The sequence below is a fragment of the Asterias amurensis genome, chromosome 13, assembly GCF_032118995.1.
Source record: "Asterias amurensis chromosome 13, ASM3211899v1".
NCBI lineage: Eukaryota > Metazoa > Echinodermata > Asteroidea > Forcipulatida > Asteriidae > Asterias > Asterias amurensis.
This window is the reverse complement of record NC_092660.1, coordinates 10,850,415-10,876,211: the sequence shown is the minus strand read 5'-3', so window position 1 is coordinate 10,876,211 and position 25,797 is coordinate 10,850,415. Positions and strand designations below refer to the sequence as shown.

Sequence of the window (25,797 nt, the reverse complement as noted above, 5' to 3'; positions counted from 1 at the left end):
AAAGGTAATAATATGGGGTGTAGTGGCCGAGCGGTCATTAGAGCACCGAATTCAAGCTCTGCTGATTCTGTTCAGCAGTGTGTGGGTTCGAATCCCGGTCGTGACACTTGTGTCCCTGAGCAAGACACTTATCTATTATTGCTTCTCTCCACCCAGGGGTAAATGGGTTCCTGTGAGGGCAAAGAAGGTTCTTGTGATTAATTTAGCCGAGTAGCGCATTTGTTGCACGAGGCTGTATACTCCCCAGGGAGCTGAGATGGTTGAAGGAGTGAATTAAGGCCCAGTGACCAGGGGTAATAATTTGAAGCGCTTTGAGACACCCATTCGGGAGTGAAAAGGCGCTATATAACCTCAAATATTATTAAATATTATGCATACCACGATGCCGCGGTATCTTTTCAAGAAGAGAAAAATATTGACTGTGACTCAATTTCAAAGGAAACCTCAAGGGTGCGTGCGCCACATTCATCACACCAGTAGGTAAACATGCGCTAGACTCAAGTAGGTCTAGTCCCCCTATTTTTTGTTAACCCACCGTTACTTTTGAATTATAGTTTTGGGGTCATGCACTTAATATTGTGTTAAATAAGGAGCAAAAGATGATCCTTTGCCTTGGGAACTTGAGGAGTCTTTTTATGTTTGTTTATTTTGAATCGTGAGTTATTTTGTTTCCATTATTTTACAGTAAATAGCGACCTCTGTTGACGAAATACGACGTGGATCCAATACGTGTAATGTGTGTGTTTTGTTTGTTGACATGTATTACATTGTTAACCCACCGTTACTTTTGAATTATAGTTTTGGGGTCATGTACTTAATAGTGTGTTAAATAAGGAGTTAAAGATGATCCTTTGCCTTGGGAACTTGAGGAGTGCCTCATTATAAACTTGCAGCAAGTGGATCTGGGAAAGGGAGTCTTTTTATTAAAACACAAACGAATGACTTCCAAAATTGAAATGAAATCTTAAGTTTAGTTGTCTGAAAACACATTTTGATTAGTTTTTAAAAGGCTGAGAGACTTTAATTATGTTGTAGTTTTGAATTGTGAGTTATTTATTGTTTCCATTATTTTACAGTAAATAGCGACCTCTGTTGACGAAATACGACGTGGATCCAATACGTGTAATGTGTGTGTTTTTTTGTTGACATGTATTACATAGAGATTTGTGTACACAGTACACGTTCACCCGGCGCAACGAAAGGTCTGGCAAGCAACTCAAGATTTATAGTTTGTTCGAAAAGAAATGGCTGATGGCGAAGATTCGCTTAACGACGAATCCAACAAAATGACAAACTCTGGTGACATGTATCATTTAGGGCTTCGAATCATCTGCCTGTGTGGAATGTGGTACACAAGCAGTCTGTTACAGAACGTCATCAACAAACATTTATTTGGCGAGTTCCCGTACCCGGCGACCGTGTCGATGTGCCACATGCTCGCCGTGGCCGTCTTCCTAGCGCCCGTCCTCAGGTTGTGGAATGTCCCGCAACCGGAGGTGGTCATCGATAAAAGAGCTTTTTACAAACTGATCATCCCACTCGCATTTGGCAAATTCTTCGCATCCGTATCAGCTGAGTTTAGTATTTTGAAAGTCTCCGTATCATTTGCACACACAGGTAAATATTTCATTTGATTTTTGACAGTCACACAATTGTGTTTGTTTGGGCACTGCCACTGACCGCACTGACTGGTACTTACTTACTTACTAATATAATATTATAGACACTGTTTTCTTTAGTTTACCATGTTTACTGCTGCCTTCAATGTATAAACGGAATTTTCTTCCTCCATGATTTGATGTATCTATAACCTTGTAAAGCATTACATGGTGCTATCAGAATAAGGTCTCATAATTCAAACATAGTCCAACATCTGGCAAGAAATACTGTATGCTACAGCGCCAGGAGCGTCACTGAGTGACGAATATGGGTGCTATAAGAAGCCACACTTATAATCATTATTATTATTATTATTATAAAAATAGTTCGCTGGAGCCTTGTATAGAACTTAGTTATACTTATATCTCCCTCGGAACCCAGAAAGGGAATTCATGGGTGTTTTTGGTGGTGGTCATAACCAAAACTGTTTCAGTCAATGGCAAGTGATAAATCAATGGCAAGTTAACCCAAACAGTGAGTTAGGTTATGACCGTGAAAAACATACCCCAGCAAGCTCCAACAACAAGGGGATTTGGCAACAGCCAATCGCTCAGTAATTTGTTTATTAAATTTTTGGAGGTTAAAATCCAACACTACACAATTTAGCAAAGATTTAGGGTTTGCAGTTTGTGGTAACTTATATTATAATATAATTTTATAACTTTCATTTTGCAGTGAAAGCAACGATGCCAATATTTACAGTAATGCTATCAAGACTTGTATTAAAAGAAAAACAAACAACTATGGTAAGTAACACTTTGCATTCAGAATGACTTAAGCCCGTTTCACACTATTCCCCGCGGTTCCCCCCCCCCCCCTCCTCCCCCCGGCACCTGGTTTGCCCCCGGGGAATACTGGCCGGCCTTTTTACGCTATTATCACTTTACCCCTGGTCTGCCCCAGCAAAATAATGGACATACCCTGGGGAGTGACCATCCCTGCTCTGAGTAGGTAGTAAAACATCAGGGTAATCTTGAAACGTGCACCCGGAACCCCGTGAAATAGGGACAGAGTGTGAAAGTGCGCCAGGTAACCTAAGGGTAAAAAATGTCACAGCCCCTCCCAGGGTTGTATTTAGCGGGGCTAATATAATAAGTGACACACTGGAAAATGGCTTTAGGCTGACAAGCAGGACTTGGGATTCAGTTGAGTATTCAACTTTCGTTAACAAAAATGTTTGTTTGGAAAAAAAAAATTCATTTTGTTCCTGACACACTCAATAGGTAGATTCATCGTTTGGTTCTGCCAATATACCGAAATGCAGATTTAGTGGCAAAATGATTGAGAAAGATAAAATGAAAGTGATAGGGCCTACTTGAAAGAAAATCACAGTAGTGAGTACAGGGGCCATTTCACTAACGCTTTTGTATCATCAACAATCGCCAAAACCGATCGCTATTAAAGCTAACAGCCATCACAACTAAGCGATGGGTTTTGATCAAACCAATGTGAACGTCAAATGTTAATACCTGTCTTTACTACTCTTTTCCCCAGATATATCTGTCTCTAATCCCTATTATATTCGGAGTGATGGTTGCAACGTTAACAGAAGCTTCATTTGATAACATGGGTCTTGCCATGGCACTTGTAGCTACAATCACATTCGCTCTTCAAAATGTTTATTCAAAAAAGGTGAGTTCTGTAGTAGAAGGAAGCCCTGAGCGTTCTAAAATGGACTGCTTAGCCCTAACAAAAACCCACAAAAGTCTGCACTTGTTTGATTTGATTCTGTCTGTGTGTCTGTGTGTCTGTCTGTGTGTCTGTCTGTCTGTCTGTCTGTCTTAATGATCTTCTTCTCCAGGGAACTCAGTGAACTGACATAAGAGGATATAAACACCAAGCTGGCAACATCCAATCTCTCTCATACATAAAAAAAAACATTGGTTTAACGTCTATAATTATGAGTTGCACAAACCAACGAAATTTTGATTCAGTAACTAGATGGCGATATTTTTTCTAGTCATGGTGTAATCAATGGTTAGCTAACTCACAACCTTGCAATTGAAAGTCCTGCAGTCTAAACACTGGACTACGGTGACCTGAGAGCTGTTTCAATTGATGATACTTTTACATAAGATTAGGGCCCAATTTCATTTCTCTTCTTACCCTGATTCTGTGCTTATAATCGCGATTCCCCGCTTAGGTGCATGCTTAATTTTTGCACTAGCCTTGTAAGCGTACGAATGTAGAATCTCAAGTAACGCAGAGTATGCACATGCAGAAGCCAAAATTTGTCGCTAACACGTGAAATACGCTTGCTGTAAGCACAGAATTACCTGCTTCCATAAGCGCCGATTCTGTGCTTATGGTAAGCAGAGCCATGAAATTGGGCCCTGGTATAACACCATAATCAGAATACCCATTAGAGTACTTCTGGATAGCCCCAATCGCGCTGCATCTCTTATCCCCATGGATTGTAACTAGCCCTGTTTGTGCCCAATTTCATAGAGCTGTTATTGCAGAAAAGACTGCTTGACAAATTTATTTGCAAAGCAAATTTTGGTTGGGGCGCCAGCCACAACAATGCAAACGTAATGTAATATGGGCTGGTAACCTGATTCAGCTGAGCAATACTTTTTCTGTAAGATGCAGGTGTGCGATGCAAACATAACGCTCTTAACGTCCCATACCACCTAGCATTTATAATAGCAGGTGCGGGGCATTGGTTAATAAGGAGCATCAAATTCAAGTTCTGATATTTAAGTCATTAGAGTGTGGGTTCGGGTCCACGGCGTGACACTTGTGTCCTTGAGCAAAATACTTTACTAAAAATTGCTTATTGTCTCCCAGGGGTATATATTGGTACCTGCGAGGCTAGAGGTTGATATTGTGTATGAAAAAGCCTCTGGAGCGCTACGGTTGCCCAGGTACTCCCCAGGGAGTTGAGAAAAAGGATTGTACTTGGCCCAATCATTGACCAGGGCACTAATTTGAAACACATTGAGATGGTTATTGTGAAAATGTGCTATAAAAACAAAAACAAACCAGACACAATTGCATTTGTGCACAAATGCACAGCTGTTTCACTAATAACAATAAATTTTGTCAACTGAATTTAAAATTCATTCTTTTTAACAGCAGTTATGACTAATCCAGGCTATTTAAAAAAATAATTTGGATTATACCATGTTCGGATAGCAATTTATGTGTTAAAGGTGCAAAAATAGAAAAAGTCATAAAATATCGTGTGATGACGTCATCATGACGTCATTTCACAATTCACGAGAGCTTGCCAATATCTAACAACCTACCAAGTTTCAACATAATCGCATAATTACTTCGGGAGTTATATCACTTCAAAAAGTGCACCTTTAAGGCCGCGTCACGTGACCCCCAATGACGTCATTGATCTGAAACTTCACACATATGATGGCTGCCTGACAGTTAACGTGTGTGTAAAATTTGAAATGATTAGAAGAAACTTCACCACACACATCTTCAAAAAGTCCATTTTGACGAGTTTTCAACCTGCCGCTAGAGGGCGCTGTTGCATTTTGTGACGTCATTGGTATTTTTTTTTAACTGCCCACCCTTGCCACGCACTAACATCGTTAAAAGCAACTTCATATCTTTTGCCAATTTTGAATTAGAGGGCCACTTCCGGTTTCGACCGGAAGTAGAGGTCATGTGAGGTCACGCACACGAAACAAAATGAAGACCTTATTTATCCCTCCCCAATCCCGCAAACAGAAACCTACGGTCTCTTGTGGCTGATTTGTTATAAATTTTCAAACATTTAAAATACAACACCTTTAAGATGACGTCACGTGACTTCTGATCATGTCATAATGACATCCTTGTTTTGCAATGATCATTGCACCAATACCTTTCATCCCTGAAAATTTCATTGCAATTGCTTATTGGGAACATTGCAAATCGGCACTTATATGGAATTTTTCTTAAGATGACAAATAAAAACTAGAAATTGAGAGTTTGTGTACAAACTCAGGGTGTTCGGGTGAATGGTCAAATGAGGTCACGTTGTGTACAACATTTGTAGAACATTACAAGAGGTTTCATGTAGTGAAAGAATCTTGTATGTAGCATTTGAGGTTCTCAAGATATGAATTTTCTAGTGTTTAACGTGTTTCTGAGCATAATGACGTCATCAATGACGTCATCATTCCAAAAAAGTTGCGGGTTCATCTACTCATGAAGGTTCATGTTTATGATAAGTTTCAAGTTCATAGTAGTTTAAAATTTTGTTCAAAATCGCACGAAGAAAGATGAGGCGAATCCCAGCGTAGTGGAATTTGAATTACGCGCGCCTTCAACGGAGTCTGCATGTGTATACACAACCCGTAATGCCCACAGCCACGCAGTGCTGTTTTGTCGTAGAGCATGGATACAATGTAGGCCTACATGAACTACACGCACACACACCCACACACCCACAATACAATAGTAGCATTCACATACATGAATGGCGATACTATCTGGTTTCTATGTGTAATGAATGGAGGTCAACACAAACGCGCGCTTTTACGACCAGAAGGCAAAATTCAACTGGCATTATGTTTGTGCAAAAGTTTGAGCAGGATAACTGATCTTCAAACTGATATTCAAATTTTGCGAATATGATATATAGTTCTTGAGATATGAACTTTTGAAATTTTGAACTTCCGGTTTCAACCGGAAGTAAAAGTCACATGAGGTCACGTTGTGCACGACTTTTGTAGCTAATTACAAGACCTTTTATATGCACCAAATATCTTGTGTGTGGCATTTGTAGTTCTCAAGATATGAACTCTCCAATTTTTAGCGTTTTTTTGAACGTAATGACGTCATCAATGACGTCATCATTCCAAAAATGTTGCTGTTTCGTCTACTCATTAAGATCAATATATATGGTAAGTTTCAGGTTCATACAAGCTTTAGTTTTTGCGAAAATCGCGCGAGAACGTTCGAGGAGAAGAACACGCAGAAAAAAAAAGAAAAAAAAAAAGAACAATAACAATAGTTGTTCGGCTGGTGGCCGAACACCTAAAAAAAATAATAATAATAATAATAAAAAAAACTTTAACGAAAACAACAGCTGTTTCGCTGCGCTTCGCTACGAAACAGCTGTAAAAACTTTAACAAAAACAAGAGCTGTTTCGCTGCGCTTCGCTACGAAACAGCTAAAAAAACTTTAACAAAAACAAGAGCTGTTTCGCTGCGCTTCGCTACGAAACAGCTAAAAATATTTTTATAATATCACAGAAAATTGTTTTCTAACTATATTGTAAACAATTTTGTTTTTTTGAAGGCACTTAGAGATATAGGAATTCATCATCTACGACTCCTGCTAATCATCGGCCAGCTAGCCACTGTGATGCTCCTTCCAATATGGGTAGTCGTAGACTTAAGAAGAATACTCACCGATACTGAAACGGTAAATAAAACCTGTAAAAAATTTACATGCTTATTTGTTTGAATGATCTTCCCATCAAGAGAACTTGGCAAACTCCCACAAGGGGATATAAACACCAAGCCGGCAACAGCCACTCTCTCTCATACAAACATTGGTTTAACATCGATGATTATGAATAACACAAATCAAGAAATTGTGAGAAATTAGTAACTAGACGACAATTCTAGTCATTGTGAAATCAGTGATTAGCTGGGGGATTCGAACCCACAACCTTGTGATTGCAAGTCCTGTAGTCTAACCACTTCACCACGGTGACGCTGCAGTCGGGTTCCCTCATGTAGAGGTCTAATTGGAAATGCTCTTTGGCCCATCCACACTTGTAGCCACCGGGCTTGCATGGTGGTCTAGTGGTTAGACATCTGCTGTAGCAAGGCAAAGGTCTTGGGTTTGAATCCCACCAAAGTTTTTGCCCGTGGATTTTTTGTTTCACAGAACTCGCGGCTTACAGTGCTTAATACACATCAGTGTAAGAGTAAAAACAAATTATATTCTTTATCCTCGATTCAACACTAACATCAATTTGTTTTGTTATTGTTGTGTTGTTGTCGTTGTTTACAGCTTCAAAGATTGAACTGGGTCTGGGTGCTTTCTCTTCTCGTCACCAGCGGATTCTTCAACTTCCTCCAGAACATCTTTGCCTTCAGCGTCCTCAATCTCATCACACCTCTCAGCTACTCTATCGCCAACGCGTCCAAGAGGATCTTTGTCATCATGCTGTCACTGCTCATGCTCCGTAACCCCGTGACCCTGGTCAACATCCTCGGGATGCTGACAGCAATATTAGGTGTTCTGCTGTACAATATGGTAGGTTAACTTCAAGCTTTTTTGTGCTAATCTTTGGGCCACATTTCTTAGAGCTGCGTTTAAAGCACAAAAACTAGCTCAGCACATCAAAATTAAGCTTATCGAAAGAAGGTTGCCTGCCGAACTACCATAGTGTGCGTTAGCTTAGCTTCCCTGGGTCGAGACCGATCTGCCCCCGGTATGTTGGAATAGCTTTGAAGTCAATCCAGAGGCTCACTCGGGTCAGCCCAAAGTGCCCCGCTTGTGGAGCAGGTCACTTGAGGCTGGCCCGAGGTGCATGCCGTCGTTTGATTAGCTCTTGTCAGGGGCTCACCCGTATGAGCACCGCAGGGCCGACACAGGGAAGCTAATCAAACGCACCCAATGTCGAACAAGATTTTGTTTGGCCTGTTCTGGCTTGTTTTGAGTCCATGTGATAGTTCCGACAAACAACTAATTTTGCTCAATCGCTTCACAAATAAATAACCTGATGCGTAAAATGAGCAACAAACACAATTCCGGTCTACAAAGGGGGCAATGAAACATGAAGCAGACCAAAGAACATCTGTTTTAGTCGTACAATTGTAGCAATCCATCAATTTTAATTCTACATTTATGTCTATAAAAAAAAACAGACTTCAATTAAAATATGCTTTGTATCGAGTGCAAGACCAACAGATGCTTCCAACAGACGAAGATGTGGAAGGGGCGTTTAACAAAAAGCAAAGCTTGTTGGGTGCAAATCCTCATTTGAATTGAATAGACCCTCTCCAAGGCAACATTCGCCTTGTCGAATTTACTCCTCGCTGACACCCCCAAACTTACGCCCCGTTTGGAACTCTACAACTTGATGATTGCACTTGACCCACAGCAAGAATATTTTGGTGAAGTTACGAAAAAGAAACAAATGTTCTTTTGAAATAAGTACACTCCATGCTTCTCCTCATTGAACCCAGGTCTCGACACTCATGGGGTGACAGGTCTTTTTCATCAGCTGCGCCACGCATCTGGAACTCTCTACCATTTAATCTTAGATCTTGTCTTTGTACCGCAAAATTAAAATCTCTTCTCAACACTTATCTTATGTCACAGGTTTTCAAGGACTAGTTTTGTTGTGTCTGTTTTTCTTTGTTTTGTTTTTTGTTTGGGTTTTGTTTTTTACTGCTCCTTGAACACCCAAGCAGGGTGGATATGTGCCTATTTAATTACTACACACCACGGCGATCGGGACAGATCCAACATCGCGCACACTTTGGTGGAAGGGTGTATTATTTCTGCTTTTGGTTAGGTCTGGACCTACAGCCCAGACAATATAGACAACTGTTTTTAATTTACAGACTTGAGAACAAATATTAATGGCCAACAATAGAAACAACGGATAAACATCCCCAGAGACCCTAAAGTCCGAATAACATCTGCATCATGTACTAAAAATAAGCAATAAACAAAAAGGATGGGGGCAATAAAACTTGAAGCGTTATGAAAGAACATCTGTTTTTTAATAAAAGAAATAATTACTGGTACCTCACAGTATAGTACAGGAAATATTCACCGTGGAATAAAGGAGTTCACTAACCATAGTACGCATAGAATTAGTTAAAAGGCACTGGACACCTTTGGTAATTGTCAAAGACCACTCTTGTCACTTGGTATATCTCAACATATGCACAAAATAACAAACCTGTAAGAATTTTGAACTCAATTGGTCGTCTCAATTGCGAGATAATAATGGAGGAAGAAAAAACACCCTTGTCACACGAAGGATGCTTGATTTCGGGACCTCAAAATCTAATTCAAATATTTTAGTGGAAAATTACTTCTTTCTCGAAACTATGTTACTTCAGAGGGAGCCGTTTCTCACAATGTTGTATACATGTACTATCAACAGCTTTCCATTGCTTGTTACCAAGTAAGTTTTTATGCTAACAATTATTTTGAGTAATTACCAACAGTGTCCAGTGCCTTTATGACTAGTTATAAAAAGGCTAAACATTTTATACACTCTGCAATGGAAGAAAAATAAAAGTTTACGAAGCTAAAGTTCTGACATTCGATGTAAAATTTTGTTGTGGGGGCAAAGGATAAAGGGGAGGGGTGGAATTGATGTGGTGCGTGAAACCAGATTTTATCTGCAAAATCCTAATCAACCAAACAAAATTGGGAAGTTCATTTAGGAACAAGAACAATTTGAACCCATGACCTTTGCATTGCTAGAGCAGATGTCTTACCACTAAACCACTGAGCTAGTCCAGTGGCTAGAGGCAGTGTGAATCCAATTTGTTAGCAGCGGATACCGTAATGATTCAATATTTATATTTGCATCGGGGATAAAGAATTTGAAAGGTTTTTACTCGTACACTAATGTGTTCTAAGCACTGTACTCTCAGTTCTTTCCGTAGTTCTGTGAATAAAAAAATCGACAGGCAAATAACTTTGAAGGATTTGAACCCATGACCTTTGCATTGCTAGAGCAGAATGTCTTACCACTTCACAAATCAAGGTGGTCTGGTGGCTAGAGGCAGTTTGAGTCCTATGTGTTGGCAGTGTGTACCGCATGATTTTATAGATGTTATGTTTGCATCTGCGATAAAGAATATAATTTGTTTTTACCCTTAAACAGATTACACCTGTATTATGAACTATATACTCAGTACTTTCCCTAGTTCTGTGAAAAAGAAATCCTTGGGTAAATCACACAAATGGGATTCGAACCCACGACCTATGAATTGCTAAAAATGTGTTTCACACACGAGTGATAAAAGGCAGTGGACACTATTGGTAATTACTCAAAATAATTATTAGCATAAAACCTTTCTTGGTTACAAGTAATGGGTAGAGGTTAATAATATAACACATTGTGAGAAACAGCTCCCTCTGAAGTGACGTAGTTTTCCACGAATTTGATTTTGAGACCTCAGATTTAGAAACTGAGGTCCCGAAATGAAGCATGTGAAAGTACACAACTTCGTTTGACAAGGATGTTTTTTTTCTTTCATTATTATCTCGCAAGTTCGATGACCAATTGAACAGAAATTTTCCACAGGTTTGTTGTTTCATGCATATGATACACCAAGTGAGAAAACTGGTCTTTGACAATTACCAATAGTCTCCACCGCCTTTGACAAATTCATTCACCAGTGTTTGGTCATGTGAAACCAGTTTGGTAATAAGAAGTTCTAACGGGTGGTACTATTTTCACACATTAATTTTGTTTTCATTTTCATGTCCCCCCTTCCCCAGGCTAAGTATCGTTCCAATATGCAGAAGCACAAGCCCTACCTGCCGAGTGTTGCGTCAGATTTACTGGACGGACGCTTGATCAGCAATCCTGAGACCATGCGCAACGGCCATCCTCCGCAGTACAACGTTTGAGTTTCTGTATGACTACTTCAAGAAATTAGAAACTGGAGTAAGCGGTTTATTTTAAGGAACATTACAGAATTGGTTTTTGCTAACAAAACAGTTGCTGGCAGTGTAAGCACTTTATGTAATCGACCATATATACATAATTTGAAAAACCTGTTAAAATTTGAGATTGATCAGCCATATGGGCCGTGGGTCATGAGAAAATTACCGATTACACATTTTTTGCATCACAACGATTACAAAAAAATAAAACGCTTACTGAGCGGTAAACCTCAGATGGGAATTAAGTTTTATTCATTTCTCATCAAATATAACATTTCAAACAGAAATATTTTAGGGATGTTTTTTTTTACTACCATCATCATTAGGCCAGGTTAGTTCCAGGTAAATCTGTGATCTTAGACAAGTTTTTGATACCAAATTTCTGTAATGTTCCTTTGTAACATAAAAGGAACTTTGTAAAAGAGAAGATATTTTGTGTGTATTAAGCAGCTGTTGAGTCACAAGTTTACTAACATTGATTTTTATTTCTAAAGGTTTTTAATATTTTTAATTTGAAGCAGCACTTTCTGAGTTCTTTGTTGCTTTGTAATCAGACTCTATAAAAAGTCCTTTTCACACGAGAAAAATAAGCAGGGGGTCCTTGGTCTTAAGAACACAGCGTTGTTTAATCCACATCGTGTGAAAGGTACCTCTGCTTAAATAGGCATGGGTCCCTGGTCTTTTTAAGACCAAGGTCCAGACCTCCACTTAAAAACACAACGTTGTGAAAATTATACCACGATCGTCCGTGTGTGCTGTGTGAATGGAAATTGCTTGCGTAACGAAGGACCCTGGTGTGGCTGGATCTACCACGCATGTGCGCAAGAAGAAACACATGGTGCAAGAAAATCAAGATGTTCGACCCCGTTATATGATAACGCTAAACCTTTGAGTGTGTGCACGACTCCTTCAAGAGAGCAAGTTTTCAATGTTGACCTTTAGCACCACAAAAGACGAATGTTCTGAGACATGGGATGTTGGTTTCTGCGCGGTGTGAAAGGTCCTGTTTGAGTTTGACCAACGTCCTTGGTCAAGACAACTGCCACCGGAGACCAAGGACCCTAGTTTGACTTTGTCGTGTGAAAAGGGCTTAAGAGTATAAGGCATCGAAATAACCCACGGCACCAACAAAAATGGCTGTAGTTTCCTGCTATTTGCTGTGGTACCCTTAGAAAAGTTCTAGTTCAACTTCGTCCTCATGGAGGACAATACACCGATCCAGTAAGCCCTACCCACTTACGTATTGACCAATCAAAACCCATATCGCAACCAAAAGTCTGATAAATTAAGGTCCGACATGTGTGCGCTTATGCGGGGCGCGCGCGGCAGAGTTGTGCAGAATGGCATTGGAGAGGCGCAGGTGCGCCATTGGCAGAGCCTAATGGATCAGTCTATTGCCGTGCCCCTCCAGAGTGAAATTCCAGGCCTGAGGTGTCATAATAGGATTGGTAGAGCTTACAAAATGGTAGTGTTCAATGTATTGTGTGATCAACCGTATACATGAAATAACAAACCTGTGAAAATGTTGGGTTGAAATATGGGTGTGAAATATGGGGGTTGAAATATGGGTGTGTCGGGAGTAGATGTTGGAATAGTCATGCATGATGCATCACATGTGACGTTGTCCTTTTACTTTGGTTGTAACAACCGGAAAAACTGATTGTGTTGTTTTGGATTGTTGTTGTTATTGTTGTTGCAAAGGTACGTGTGGTTTTGCCTGAAGGGCTTTTGGATCCTGAAATCAGAATGCTTGAACACCTAAGTATGCATAGCCACATATTGGTTCAGATGATTTCCTTGAATTATTTTATATATATTTTGTATTTTTTCCCACCAACCTAAAAAGTTTTACTTTACTCTGTTTTAAAATTACACATAATTTACGTTTTACAGGTTTTGTTTGAGACATGATGGTTGCTAGGCAGTCATTGTCGATAGCATTGAAAGAAAATGTGTCAATGTATTCTCAATAAGCAACTCTTTATCTCAGTTTCATTCTCTTGGTGTTTCTACTTTCACAAGTTTTAAACCAAAAACTGGTGTCAACATGGGGCCTCCACAGCATTAAAGGCAGTGGACACTATTGGTAATTACTCAAAATAATTATTAGCATAAAACCTTTCTTGGTGACGAGTTATGGGGAGAGGTTGATGGTATAAAACATTGTGAGAAACGGCTCCCTCTGAAGTGCCATAGTTTTTGAGAAAGAAGTAATCTTCCACCAAGTTAATGTCAAGACCTCAGATTTAGAACTTGAGGTCTCGAAATTAACCATCTTAATGCACACAATTCGTGTGGCAAGGGTGTTTTTTCCTCTCATTATTTTCTCGCAAGCTCCACCCATTGAGCTCAAATTTCCACAGGTTTGTTATCTTATGCATATGTTGAGATACACCAACTGTGAAGGCTAGTCTTTGACAATTACCAATAGTGTCCACTGCCTTTAAAGCATATAGATTGGATAACAAAAAATGGATACAAAAAGAAATGACCTCCTGGGTCGCGACCACTCCTGTATATGTTTTGCTTGATCGCATCACTATTGTGCACACACCCAAGCATTGAAACCTACTGATGCCTGTAAAGCAATGCTGTTGAATTGTGCATGGGCCCAATTCCGTAGAGCCGCTCAAGCAGAAAATAGTTCTTAAAGTTTTTTGCTTAGTAGAAAAGAGCAGGATACCAGTCACAATTTGTAATTGTGGCATGGCAGTTTGGCTGGTAACCTTATTCTGGTAAGCATAATTGTGTTGTGCTTAGCAACCTTTTATGCTTAAGCAGCTCAATGAAATTGGGCCCTGGTCTTTACGTTGCTATAGTACAATACAACAACTTGGCACAAGAATTTCATTCCATCGAATTGACTGAGGTGAGCATAATTTTGTTGTGATTAACAACTTTTTATGCTTAAGCAGGTCTGTGAAATTGGGCCCAGGTCTAAACGTTCCTATTGTACAATACAACAACTTGGCAGAGAATTTGATTCCATTGAAATGACAGGCCTTGTGTCTGCATTGATGGCTTAAGAGTCACTAAAGCTGAATCGCTAAAAAGGTGTGTTCTTCTCATAGAGTTATATATATTGACTAGAGCGCTAACACCCCGTTATACACGCACTAAGGTTTTGAAGCCGTATGGGCGCATCCATGTTTATGTACAAACGAATGCAAAAGCTTGAAATTTTGTACGGCAATTGTACGGCTATTTGCATGATCGTGCGTCTGTTCTTTTTTATGTGCCATCGAAGCAAAAAATGCCGTAAATGTGAACGCACAATCTGCTGATCACCGTACAAACTGCGAGCGTTATGTGCATCATGATTAAAAGGTGCGAGTACGGCAACCAATAGTCGAAGTTACGGTTTTCGTAGCGCGGACGTACGCGAGTGGACAGTTGCGTACGTATACGCACACGGCGAATGTAAAATAATCGCGGCAATGTGGGTTCTCTTAAGATTCCGAATTCACGCAACACACCAAACATGTCTGCGCCCAGGGTGGCTTCAAAACGCAGAGCAAGTTAGCGCTCTAGTCAATATATACAGCTCTATGGTTCTTCTATATTGTTGCTGCCATCTGCTGTACCTGTAGCCGTAGCCAAATAGCCTTCTGTACTTATGCTAAAATTGGAAGCATAATACCCAAATCTCACACAAAACTGTCAAATTGTATGTTTACACCCGAAACTAAACTAGGCGCATCAGTGACGCAGTGGTGGTGTGGCATAATTGTCTGTACGTCGGGTAATTTAAGCAAAAGTGACATCCTTAGTGCATAGTGCTATAAGCCTCTTTGAGATATGGCGGACACAATGCTACAAAACTATAAGGTTTGAGGAAATTTGTGTCTAAACACCAAAACTAAGCAGTACACTCCTATCTTGTCCGCCATACCTCAAAAAGGCTTATTGGCTTGAATTGACCCTTGTTTCGCTTTAAGACAATCAGATTACCTGCTACATAGTAATGTGATGTTAAATGTGTGTGAATGGTGCCCGAGTATGAAAAGGTTTTCAATTGTTTCATTTTTAATTTGTTTAAATATTTTATTACACATCCAACAGAACGATTAGGGCTGAGGTGGGATTCGAACCGGGCCCACAGAGGTGAAAGGGCAGGGAAAGAAACCACTGGGCTACTGAGATGTGTCTTGTGCTATAGTAGCTACTCTTTGGGACCTTGGCCCAGTTTAATTAACCATTAAAAAGTTAGAATCAATGGTGCAGTGCAGTAGGGGTTTTAATTTCAAATTTTATATCAATAATAATAAAGAATATTTAAAATTTAAATTGGGCCTTTGACTGTCAGACAAATGGATGTGTTCGCCCAATTGTGAGAATATTTTCATTTCATTAGATGAGGCGAAAAAGAATGAAAGTGGAACATTCTCAATATTGAGTTTTATTATTCAGAATCAAAATTGGGCCTTGGACTGTCACACAAAGGGATGTTTTTGCCCAATTGTGAGAATATTTTTATTTCATTCAATGAGGCGAAGTAGAATGGAAGTGGAAAATACTCAGTCTTGAGTTTTTAAGCTAATGAAAATATTCTCTCCTTTACAAGATTGAAACATTCATTAGTCCTATTTGTATACATGTAACATCCAAATAGATTTTTTTGCCATTTGATTGGCGGATAACCTTTTTTTTTTAATAGACGAAGTGTACAAGCTTTGTGTTCTGGCTCTACGAGGTTGTGTTTTATTAAAAGCAGTGGACACTAAAACAATTATTAGCATAAAACCTTTCTTGGTAACAAGTAATTGGGAGAGATTGATAGTATCAAACATTGTGAGAAACTACTCCCTCTGAAGTAATGTAGTTTTTGAGAAAGAAGTAATTTTCCACAAATTTGATTTAGAATTAGAATCAGATTTAGAAATTCAGGTCTTGAAATGAAATCAAGCATTTGAAAGCACACAACTTCGTGTGACAAGGGTGTTTTTTTCTTTCATTGTTATCTCGCAACTGCTAAGACCAAAATGAGCTCAAATTTTCACAGGTTTGTTATTTTATGCGTATGTTGAGATACACCAACTGTGAAGACTAGTCTTTGACAATTACCAATAGTGTCCAGTGTCTTTAAGCATGTAAGTACAAAAACTTGCAAAACACAGAAAAGTATTGCTTAGCAGAATCAGGTTACAAGCCCAAATTACATTAAGTTTGCATTGATTGTTGTGGCTGATGGTGCCCTACTCAATTGTTGCTAAGCAAAGAAATTTTATGAAATTGTACCCTGCTGTGTTTAAATCCTGATTGTGGTCAACTTGGTCCAGTTCTCAAAATGCAGGACTTGCAATTACAAGTTGTGGGTTTGAATCTTACCCAGCTACCCGCTGATTTTACAATGACAAGAATAAGTATTGTCATCTAGTAACTGAATCCGCATTTCTCGATTTGTGCAATAGACATTGATCTCCATTATACTGACTGGATAGGACATTGTGCTATGCTGCGTGCATAAACACGCGGCCCAACAATGGCGGCGCAATTCCTTCAAACGGGTAAATTAATGTGCACTTGGTCGGGTTTGAGTCTGTCAGTTGAAGTTGTAAATTGAGAATAGAAATGTGGGGAAAACATGACGATCGATAGTTTGAAGTATGAAAAAGTTTCTGATTGAAATGCAATAAAGCAAACTAACTTTACATTTGTTTCTATCAAATGCCCTATTAGTATTATGATAATGATATTTAAATTTCTAAACAAACACTCGGCCGAGAAACTGTATTGGGATTCAGGTACATGTTTTTTTTTTATTCTTTCAGTTCATTGAGAAAATGGCAATAAACCATATAAAGACAAAACAAGAGTCGCTCCTACAATAAACAATTCGAGTAGACACTAGAGTGAGAACTACATACTCGCTAAAATCGAGGGAAAGGAACAAGAAAGTTGAAAACAAAATACAATGTGATAATTGAGAGTTGACTCCATTAACAAATTTAAACTTTTTATTGTTAAGCTTCTATTCATCATGTTAATTGAAAAACAATCCCAACAGCAAAACTTCCATAACCGTTTTACTGTTCCGCCAGAAATAAATATTTTTATTTTGGTCACAAATAACGAAGTCGGCTATTTCCGAGATGACTGATCCTCTCAACGAACTTGTATCGTCTGTACATAATTCGCATATACTTGTCGCTTTCCCGAACCTTTTAATTATTGATGCTATGACAAACATCTGTTGAAATCCGGGCTTCCCGTCCTCGTCGATTCCAGACAACCATCTGTAACGGAGCGAAAACAAAAATAGTATTGCTCGGTAAAAATAACAAATACTTAGCCTATAATAATTATTTTATGAAAGATAGTTTAAATTTCCGGCTTATATTTGTAACGTTAGATATAATAATAATAATATGAATCGCTAAAAAAATGCAAAGGCCTACCTACTTATGGAAAGACAATCCCTTTGCCGACTCAGTTTTCCCTCCTCCAGTGATTGACAGCCGCGCACGACTTCTCCATCAGCATTTTTAGTTTGTTTGATCCGATTCCAATTATATTTATCCCCAAATGGCAATTAAAAGGACGAAAACTTCTCTCTGCTTGCAGCAACTCCGTTTAAAAGTGTACAGCGCATTTCGTGTGACGAACGGTCTTCACCCGTTTGAAAAAATACGCGCGCGGCCTGCGTTTAGACGCGATGTCCTATCCAGTCAGTATAATGGAGATCAATGGCAATAGACCCTTCCCATGAAATAATGTAAATTGCACATAGCGCTACGCACTAACGTTTTTGGTTGGCAAAATGAGGGAACATCACGCTGTTTTGTACACGGCTAATGGGTGCGTGACGCAGACGCGATTGCGCGTCTGCTTAGTGCACAACTCTATGGCGTTTGCCAACCAAATTTCATGGGAAGGGTCCATTCATAATCATGTGCTAAACCAATGGATGTATTATGAGAGAGATTGGCTGTTGCCAGCTTGGTGTTTATATCCCCTTTTATGGGAGTTTGCCGAGTTCCCTTTGAAGGGAAGATCATCTAAACAAACTACAAACAAACAAAGTTTATACAAAAAATGCACGGTGAATTGTACCAAAATGGATTGTTTGAAACAAAGGCAATGTAATCAATTGATTAATGAATGGATGGATTGCACATGACGTCATTGACCGCTATTTTTGATGACTTACAATGGAAAAGTGCACGCGTGCACGGCAAATGAGACCCCGTTTACGCGTGCACATTTTTATCAAAAATGGCAGACAATGGCATGTGATCTATACTGTTTTGACCTACAGTCTTCCTATCAGTTTGCAAGGATGTTGTGTAGTATGTTGTATGGTGCCAATTTTGTCTACAGTTTTGTTCTGTAGACTTGTTTTGTTCTTCTTTTCATAGGGACAGAGGAGTGAGGTCTATTTTGGATTTTGTTTGTTTCAATAAGAATGATAAAAACAGTTCATTTATTTTAGCTGATATATTTTTCTATATGCAGGTGGACTCAGAGTATTGAAATTGGAAAGAAACTTCCCAACTTGTTTCTTTATTTTAAGCAAGAATTGTGTATACAATGTACATGTATTTTATTAATCTTATTTGACAATAGATGAATTTTAAATGATTTTTATTTATGATGTATATGGTGAAAGTGTTGGAGATTGGAATGAGAAGACTCTGTAGAAACAGTTTATTGCAAGTTCCTCAAGTGAGCTTAAAATATGATTCATTTTATTAAAACAAAGTGTAGTGAAGTTTCTTGACTCATTTCCTTTTAATTCTACAAGGGCTTAGTTTCATAGAGCTGCTAAGCACACATATCTGCTTTGTATGAAATTTCTGCCTTAATAAAAACGGGATTACCAACCATAATATTTCCACATGATTTTCAGTAACAGGCAATATGCAACGAATGGAAATTAAGTTGGTTACCCTGTTTTTTAAAGGAAGAGGTTTCATGCTTTTTTTTTTTGAGGGGCAGAAATATATTTGCATTTGTAGGATATTCCACACTTTAACACATGTAGACTTGTTTCTATAGTTACTCTTCCTCACAAAGTGGAATTTCGGCATCTCTACGACGACTTTGCGAGTGTGATTCCCTTTTTTGTCCATAATTTATTTGCCATCTGTGATTCAAGTTAAAATGCTTGGGCCTAAACATAATACTGTTCACATACAATGTTACTCAAGTTAGCAGTTCCAAATCCTTTTTTATTGGAAAGAAAACCCCCAAAATACACACATAATAGTGTAACTTAAAAAACACAGACATTGAATTTAAAATGGCAATAACAAAAAGTCATAATTAAAAATGTAAAAAATCTATAACATATAGGCCACTGCAGGAGATATGTAGTTGATTGAGGAAAGGAAACTACCAGGGAATTATTTTCATTCATGCACCATGCATGGCATTTATATTCTTCCCACTTTCCGATTTTTGGCCTTTAAAAAAAAAATCTGAACTTTGTGAATAACCTGAAATGTATTTCGAAGCCTTCACCATGTGTACATGTTGGTCAGCCCTTGTCCTTGTTAAAAAATATCATGCTTAATTGCCAGTTTTGCATTGTTTATTTTTTACGCCAACTGGTTGCCATGGTAGCATGTTTGTATTGCAGTTAATTGCCAGCTGTTAGGATGGGGTTGTTTATTTTAAAGGCAAAAGATGTGTTGCCACAGTTTCGTTTCTAAAAAAGATAGTGCTCTCCCCACTAATTAAAATACCGCCAATTACAAAAGTCAATGATTTTTTTTATTATAATTAATAACAGCGCACTGGACACTAATGGTAATTACTCAAAACAAATTTGTTAGTATAACAGCTGACCTTTACCAAGACTTTACAGCGTGCGATAGAGAGCTGTTGATAGTATAAAACATTGTGAGAAGCGACTCCCTCTTTATCGTTATAATTTGTATAATTATAATTAAGACTAATAATTTTTACAATTTATCAATATTGTGCACGTTCGTTTCATGTCACATTTTCAGACATTGTGTTATTATTATGCTTGTAAGTTGTAGAGGGAATGGATAGCCACATTTATCGATCGACATGAGAGGAGCAATGGCATTATACGTTTCAGTAACTTCAAATTATTTGATTAAAGGCAGTGGACACTATTGGTAGTTGTCAAAGACTAGCCTTAAAGGAACACGTTGCCTTGGATCGGACGAGTTGGTCTATAAACAGCGTTTGTAACCATTTTTTATAAAATGCATATGGTTGGAAAGATGTTGTAAAAGTAGAATACAATGATCCACACAAATGTGCCTCAAAATTGCGTGGTTTTCCTTTTACTGTGCGAACTAACACGGTCAGGTATTTATGGGAGTCAACAATTTGACTCTAATAAATGGCCGACCGTGTTAGTCGACGAGGTAAAAGGAACACCGTGCAGTTTTGAGGCATGTTTGTGTGGATCATCGTATTCTACTTTTACAACATCTTTCTACCCTTATGCATTTTATAATAAACGGTTACAAACGCTTTTCAAAGACCAACTCGACCGATCCAAGGCAACGTTTCCTTTAACAGTTGTTGTTTCTCAAATTTATGCAAGAAATAACTAACCTGTGAAAACTTGAGCTCAATCAGTCATCGAAGTTGCGAGATAATAAGGAAAGAACAAAACACCCTTGTCGCACGAAGTTGTGTGCGTTTAGATGGTTGATTTCGAGACCTCAAGTTATAAATGTGAGGTCTCGAAATCAAATTCGTAGAAAATAACTTCTATCTCGAAAACTTCTCCACTTCAGAGGGAGCCGTTTCTCACAATGTTTTATACTGCCAACCTCTCCCCATTACTCTTTACCAAATGAGGTTTAATGCTAATAATTGTTTTGGGTAATTACCAATAATGTCCACTGCCTTTAAAGGCACCGTAAACATTTTTTAATTGTCAAAGGCCAGTATTCTCACTTCGGTGTATCCAACATGCATAAAACAACACATCTACGAACATTTTGACTCAAAAGAAGTTGCATCAGAGTAATGACAGGAAAGCGCCGTTGTAGCGCAAAATGTGTGTGCTTTCAGTCAGATGAATTATTATAAAAGGCTTCAGGCCTGAAGTATTTTATTATTAACTTTGCGTGAGAATCTACCTCTTTCTAAAAAAAAAAAAAAAAACCACGTTACTTCAGAGAGAATCGCTTCTCATAATGTGTTATACTATTCGTTGCTTGTGACCCATGTTTTTATGCTAAAAATTATTTTCAGTACAAATTATTACCAATAATTTTTATGACCAGTGCTTTAAGCATTGGCAACACGTCACGGTGATAGAACTAGCCACGCCTTCCATCAGAACTCGAGTTACTCAACGGTGCAAAATATTACTCGTCTGCCTTATTCCACAGAGCAGAGGTCGACAGTCCTTTGAATGCCTTTTGTGAACATTAAAACATATCTTTGTAGAATTTTCGCTTGTTTTGTCCGTCAAGAGCAAAGAAAAACGGAAAGAAATTCCTGTTGCTCACAGATACTAATGTGTCGGCCTACTGAAATAATTGTTACACGTTTGTTTACCCGTTTTGGTAATTAATAATTATCATAACGACTTACTTGGTAAAGAGCAACGAAGAGCTGTTGTTCGAATAAAACATTTTGAGAAACGGCTCCCTCTGAAGTAACATAGATTTTGAGAAAGAGGTAAGTTCTCACTAAAGTAATGTTTCGAATCTGAGTGAGACTTCAGGCCTAAGTGTGAAGGCACACGAAGTTAAAATTTCGACTGATGTTAGTTCATAATCATGAGATCTAAAAGTCATGACTTCTTTTAAAGGCAGTGGACACTATTGGTAATTGTCAAAGACCAGTCCTCTCACTTGGTGTATCTCAACAGAACATTATGCACAAAATAACAAACCTGTGAAAATTTGAGCTCAATTGGTCATCAAACCTTGTCACACGAAGTTGTGTGCGTTTAGATGGTTGATTTCGAGACCTCAAGTTCTAAATCTGAGGTCTCGAAATCAAATTCGTGGAAAATTACGTCTTTCACGAAAACTATGGCACTTAAAGGCAGTAGATGCTATTGGTAACTACTCAAAATAATTATCAGCATAAAACCTCACTTGGTAATGAGTAATGGGGAGAGGTTGATAGATAAAACATTGTGAGAAATAGCTCCCTCTGAAGTGACGTAGTTTTTCAGAAAGAAGTAATTTTTCACGAATTTGATTTCGAGACCTCAAGTTTAGAATTTGAGATCTCGAAATCAAGCATCTGAAAGCACACAACTTCGTGTGACAAGGGTGTTTTTTATTTCATTCATATCTCCCAACTACGACGACCAATTGAGCTCAAATTTTCACAGGTTTGTTATATTATGCATAATGTTTAGATACACCAAGTGAGAAGACTGGTCTTTGACAATTACCATTAGTGTCCACTGTCTTTAAGAGGGAGCCGTTTCTCACAATCTTTTATACCATCAACCTCTCCCCATTACTCGTCACCAAGAAAGGTTATTATGCTAATAAATATTTTGAGTAATTACCAATAGTGTCCACTGCCTTTAAGAGGGAGCCGTTTCTCACAATCTTTTATACCATCAACCTCTCCCCATTACTCGTCACCAAGAAAGGTTGTATGCTAATAAATATTTTGACTAATTACCAATAGTGTCCACTGCCTTTAATTCAGATGAGGAAATAGAATGACGAGTTTATTCTCTTCCAGCGTGCCTATTAAGACACTGGACACTATTGGTAACCAGTCTTCTCACTTGCTGTATCTCAACATACGCGTAAAATGACAAACCTGTGAACATTTGAGCTCAATCGGTCATCAAAGTTGGGAGATAATAATGAAAAAACACCCTTGTTACACAGAGTTGTGTGCTTTCGGATGCTTGATTTCGAGACCTCTAATTCTAAATCATGTCTCGAAATCAAATTCGATGAAAAAATGCTTCGTGCTCGAAAACTTCGTTACTTCAGAGGAAGCCATTTCTCACAATGTTTTATACTATCAACCTCTCCCCATTACTCGTGACCAAGAAGGTTTTGTGCTAATATGTGAATAGTTACCAATATTGTGTCCACTTCCTGTAATGCTTCCATTACAAAAGGTCTGTGATGGCCGAGTTTCTTGACAGGGTTCGTTTAATATGAACATAGAGCAAGTTACTTGCTCTTTAATATGAAAGAGTTATATTTAAGAAAAAAATCCATAATGGTATAATTTGTTCCTAAAGAGCCCCAAGAGCCGTGTTCATAAATAGCTCAGTGCGCCAGAAATATTGATTTTTCTTTGAGCGGGTTTTCTGTAGATTTATATTAAAGCTTTTATCTCGACACAAATCCCAAGTGCATGTGGTACGATTGTCTGTTTATTAATCATTTTGGTTGCCTTGGAAACATGTCTATAACTAGCTGCGTCATGGCCCTCATGTCTTTTGTGTTGTAAACAATGAGGTATTGTTACTTTTACTTAACCTTTTTTTCGTTCGATAAAGACGGGTTGTGTACAAGTTTGCGGTGACTGCGCTCGATACGGAGTGGTTGAGTCGTGAGGGAGATCACTTACGGATGCCTTCACTTCACCAAAATCTACGGCAGGATTCACTGGACTTTTTTTCGCGTCCGCGTGATAAGATAAAAAAAAACCCAAAGATATCGTTTTGATCTCTACCATCAACTGGTGATAAGTGAATCTTTAGTGAGATTTCAGATTTTGTCACTTCAATTCAATCAGTGGACTTTTTCGTGTTCGTTTGAAAATAAGATATACTTGTTCTTTCTACATTTACTGACATTGACAATCTCCTGGGCAGCCTATCTCTGAGATGTTTTCTTCGGGCATTGTTTGTCTACTCTTTGGAGTTGCAATTGGTAATGCCATTGGCTCGACTTGCCCGGACTGGGTGCAGTTCAATGGCTCAAGCTATTGCTTCAACGATAACGAACAGTCTTGGAGCAACGCCACAAAGACATGTCAGGATTACGGCGGTGGTCTGGCAGTACCAAACTTTAAAGAAGAACAAGAATTTATACATAAGATGTATACAGAGCACATAGAGTATGATATGTGGAATGCTTACATAAAAACCCATGGCCTGTGGATCGATTGTTCATTTTTTGATGGAAATTGGGTGCACGAAGATGACACTCGGTGTGAGTACACTTTCTGGGCTGAGAGAGACATGGGGAGTGGTTCTTGTGCCGTCATCTTTCACTCTCTCACGACGGTGCTTGGCCAATGGAAGTATGACACATGCAATAATCTCCAGTTTTCAATCTGCGAATCTGCATTGAAGAATGCAACCCCAAACCGTCACCAGCCTCTCGCTACGGTTTGCCTGCAAGCAGACACCAAGGGCCGCTTCGCATCCCACTGCCTGACCGGTCATGTCATCAAGGAGTTATCGATCAAGGGCGTGGTCGCATGTGGCTCAGCGTGCCGGGATGAGCCCAGATGCCGCTCCTTCAATGTACGCAGCAAAGAGAAGATCTGCCAGTTCAATAACGTCACTCGTGAGGAAGTTGATAAAGAGGACATTGAGATGGATAGTTCTTGTTATTATTTTGATATCTGAGAACAAAGTATTATTCATCGTGCTGGGATGAATTCGAAGTGGTGTAACGTATCTGGACACACTTACCATGTCAGATCAGTAACTTAGATTTTCTTTTCTTTAAAAGTTCGAAAATGATTGCCATTATTTGTATAGCCTTATAATAAGCCATCATCTCGTTTTGTGCTCTTCTGAACTGCTTCTAAGACATTTGGAAAACAGGACTACATTCTTGGAATTCCTTTTTTAATGAGCCTCTTTAAAGGCAGTGGACACTATTGGTAATATTACTCAAAATAATTATTAGCATTAAACCTTTCTTGGTGACGAGTAATGGGGAGAGGTTGATGGTATAAAACATTGTGAGAAACGGCTCCCTCTGAAGTGACGTAGTTTTTGAGAACGAAGTAATGTTCCACGAACTTGATTTCGAGACCTCAGATTTAGAACTTGAGGTCTCGAAATCAACCATCTAAACACACACAACTGCGTGTGACAAGGGTGTTTTGTCTTTCATTATTATCTCGTAAATTCGATGTCTGATTGAGCTCAAATTTTCACCGGTTTGTTATTTTATGCATGTTGAGATATACCAACTGTGAAGGCTAGTCTTTGACAATATTACCAATAGCGTCCACTGTCTTTAATTGGCACTGGACACGTTTTGTCAAAGACCAGTCTCATAATATTGGTGTTTCCCAAAGCATAGAATAACAGAGCTTTTTTTAAACGGATGTATCCGTTTTTGGCGCTTGCGCTAGTGGATGTTGTATGAAAAAAGGAAAAAAACTGTGAACATTGGGCTCAATTGGTCATCGAAGTTGCAAGAGAATAATAAACGAAAGAAACCCTTGTTGCACAATTTTGTGTGCTTTCAGATGCACAATAAAAGGCTTTAGCTGAAGTTAATTATTAATATTTGAGTGAGTGAGAAAATTCCTCTTTCCCCAAACCCGTGTTTTTTCTTCAGAGGGAGGAGCCGTTTTTCCACAGTGTTTAAAGGAACACATTGCCTTGGATCGGTCGAGTTGGTCTTTGAAAAGCGTTT

General features: G+C 38.7%; 1 protein-coding gene across 1 annotated transcript; it reads left to right on the top strand.

Moving 5' to 3' along the window:
- The first annotated feature begins 1,172 nt into the window (after positions 1-1,172).
- Positions 1,173-17,522, top strand: LOC139946437 (solute carrier family 35 member E1-like). The gene is made up of 6 exons (XM_071944085.1): positions 1,173-1,617; positions 2,335-2,405; positions 3,154-3,291; positions 6,908-7,033; positions 7,631-7,876; positions 11,096-17,522. The coding sequence occupies exons 1-6, from the start codon at positions 1,245-1,247 to the stop codon at positions 11,225-11,227; spliced, it is 1,086 nt and encodes a 361-aa protein (XP_071800186.1). The 5' UTR covers positions 1,173-1,244; the 3' UTR covers positions 11,228-17,522.
- Positions 17,523-25,797: the final 8,275 nt, after the last annotated feature.

Bases quoted from the DNA above. Each gene is read 5' to 3' on its own strand.
- LOC139946437 (XM_071944085.1), top strand. From the start codon at position 1,245: ATGGCTGATGGCGAAGATTCGCTTAACGACGAATCCAACAAAATGACA. The intron at 2,406-3,153 runs GTAAGTAACACT...TCTTTTCCCCAG, and splicing joins AAGAAAAACAAACAACTATG to ATATATCTGTCTCTAATCCC. The intron at 7,034-7,630 runs GTAAATAAAACC...CGTTGTTTACAG, and splicing joins TACTCACCGATACTGAAACG to CTTCAAAGATTGAACTGGGT.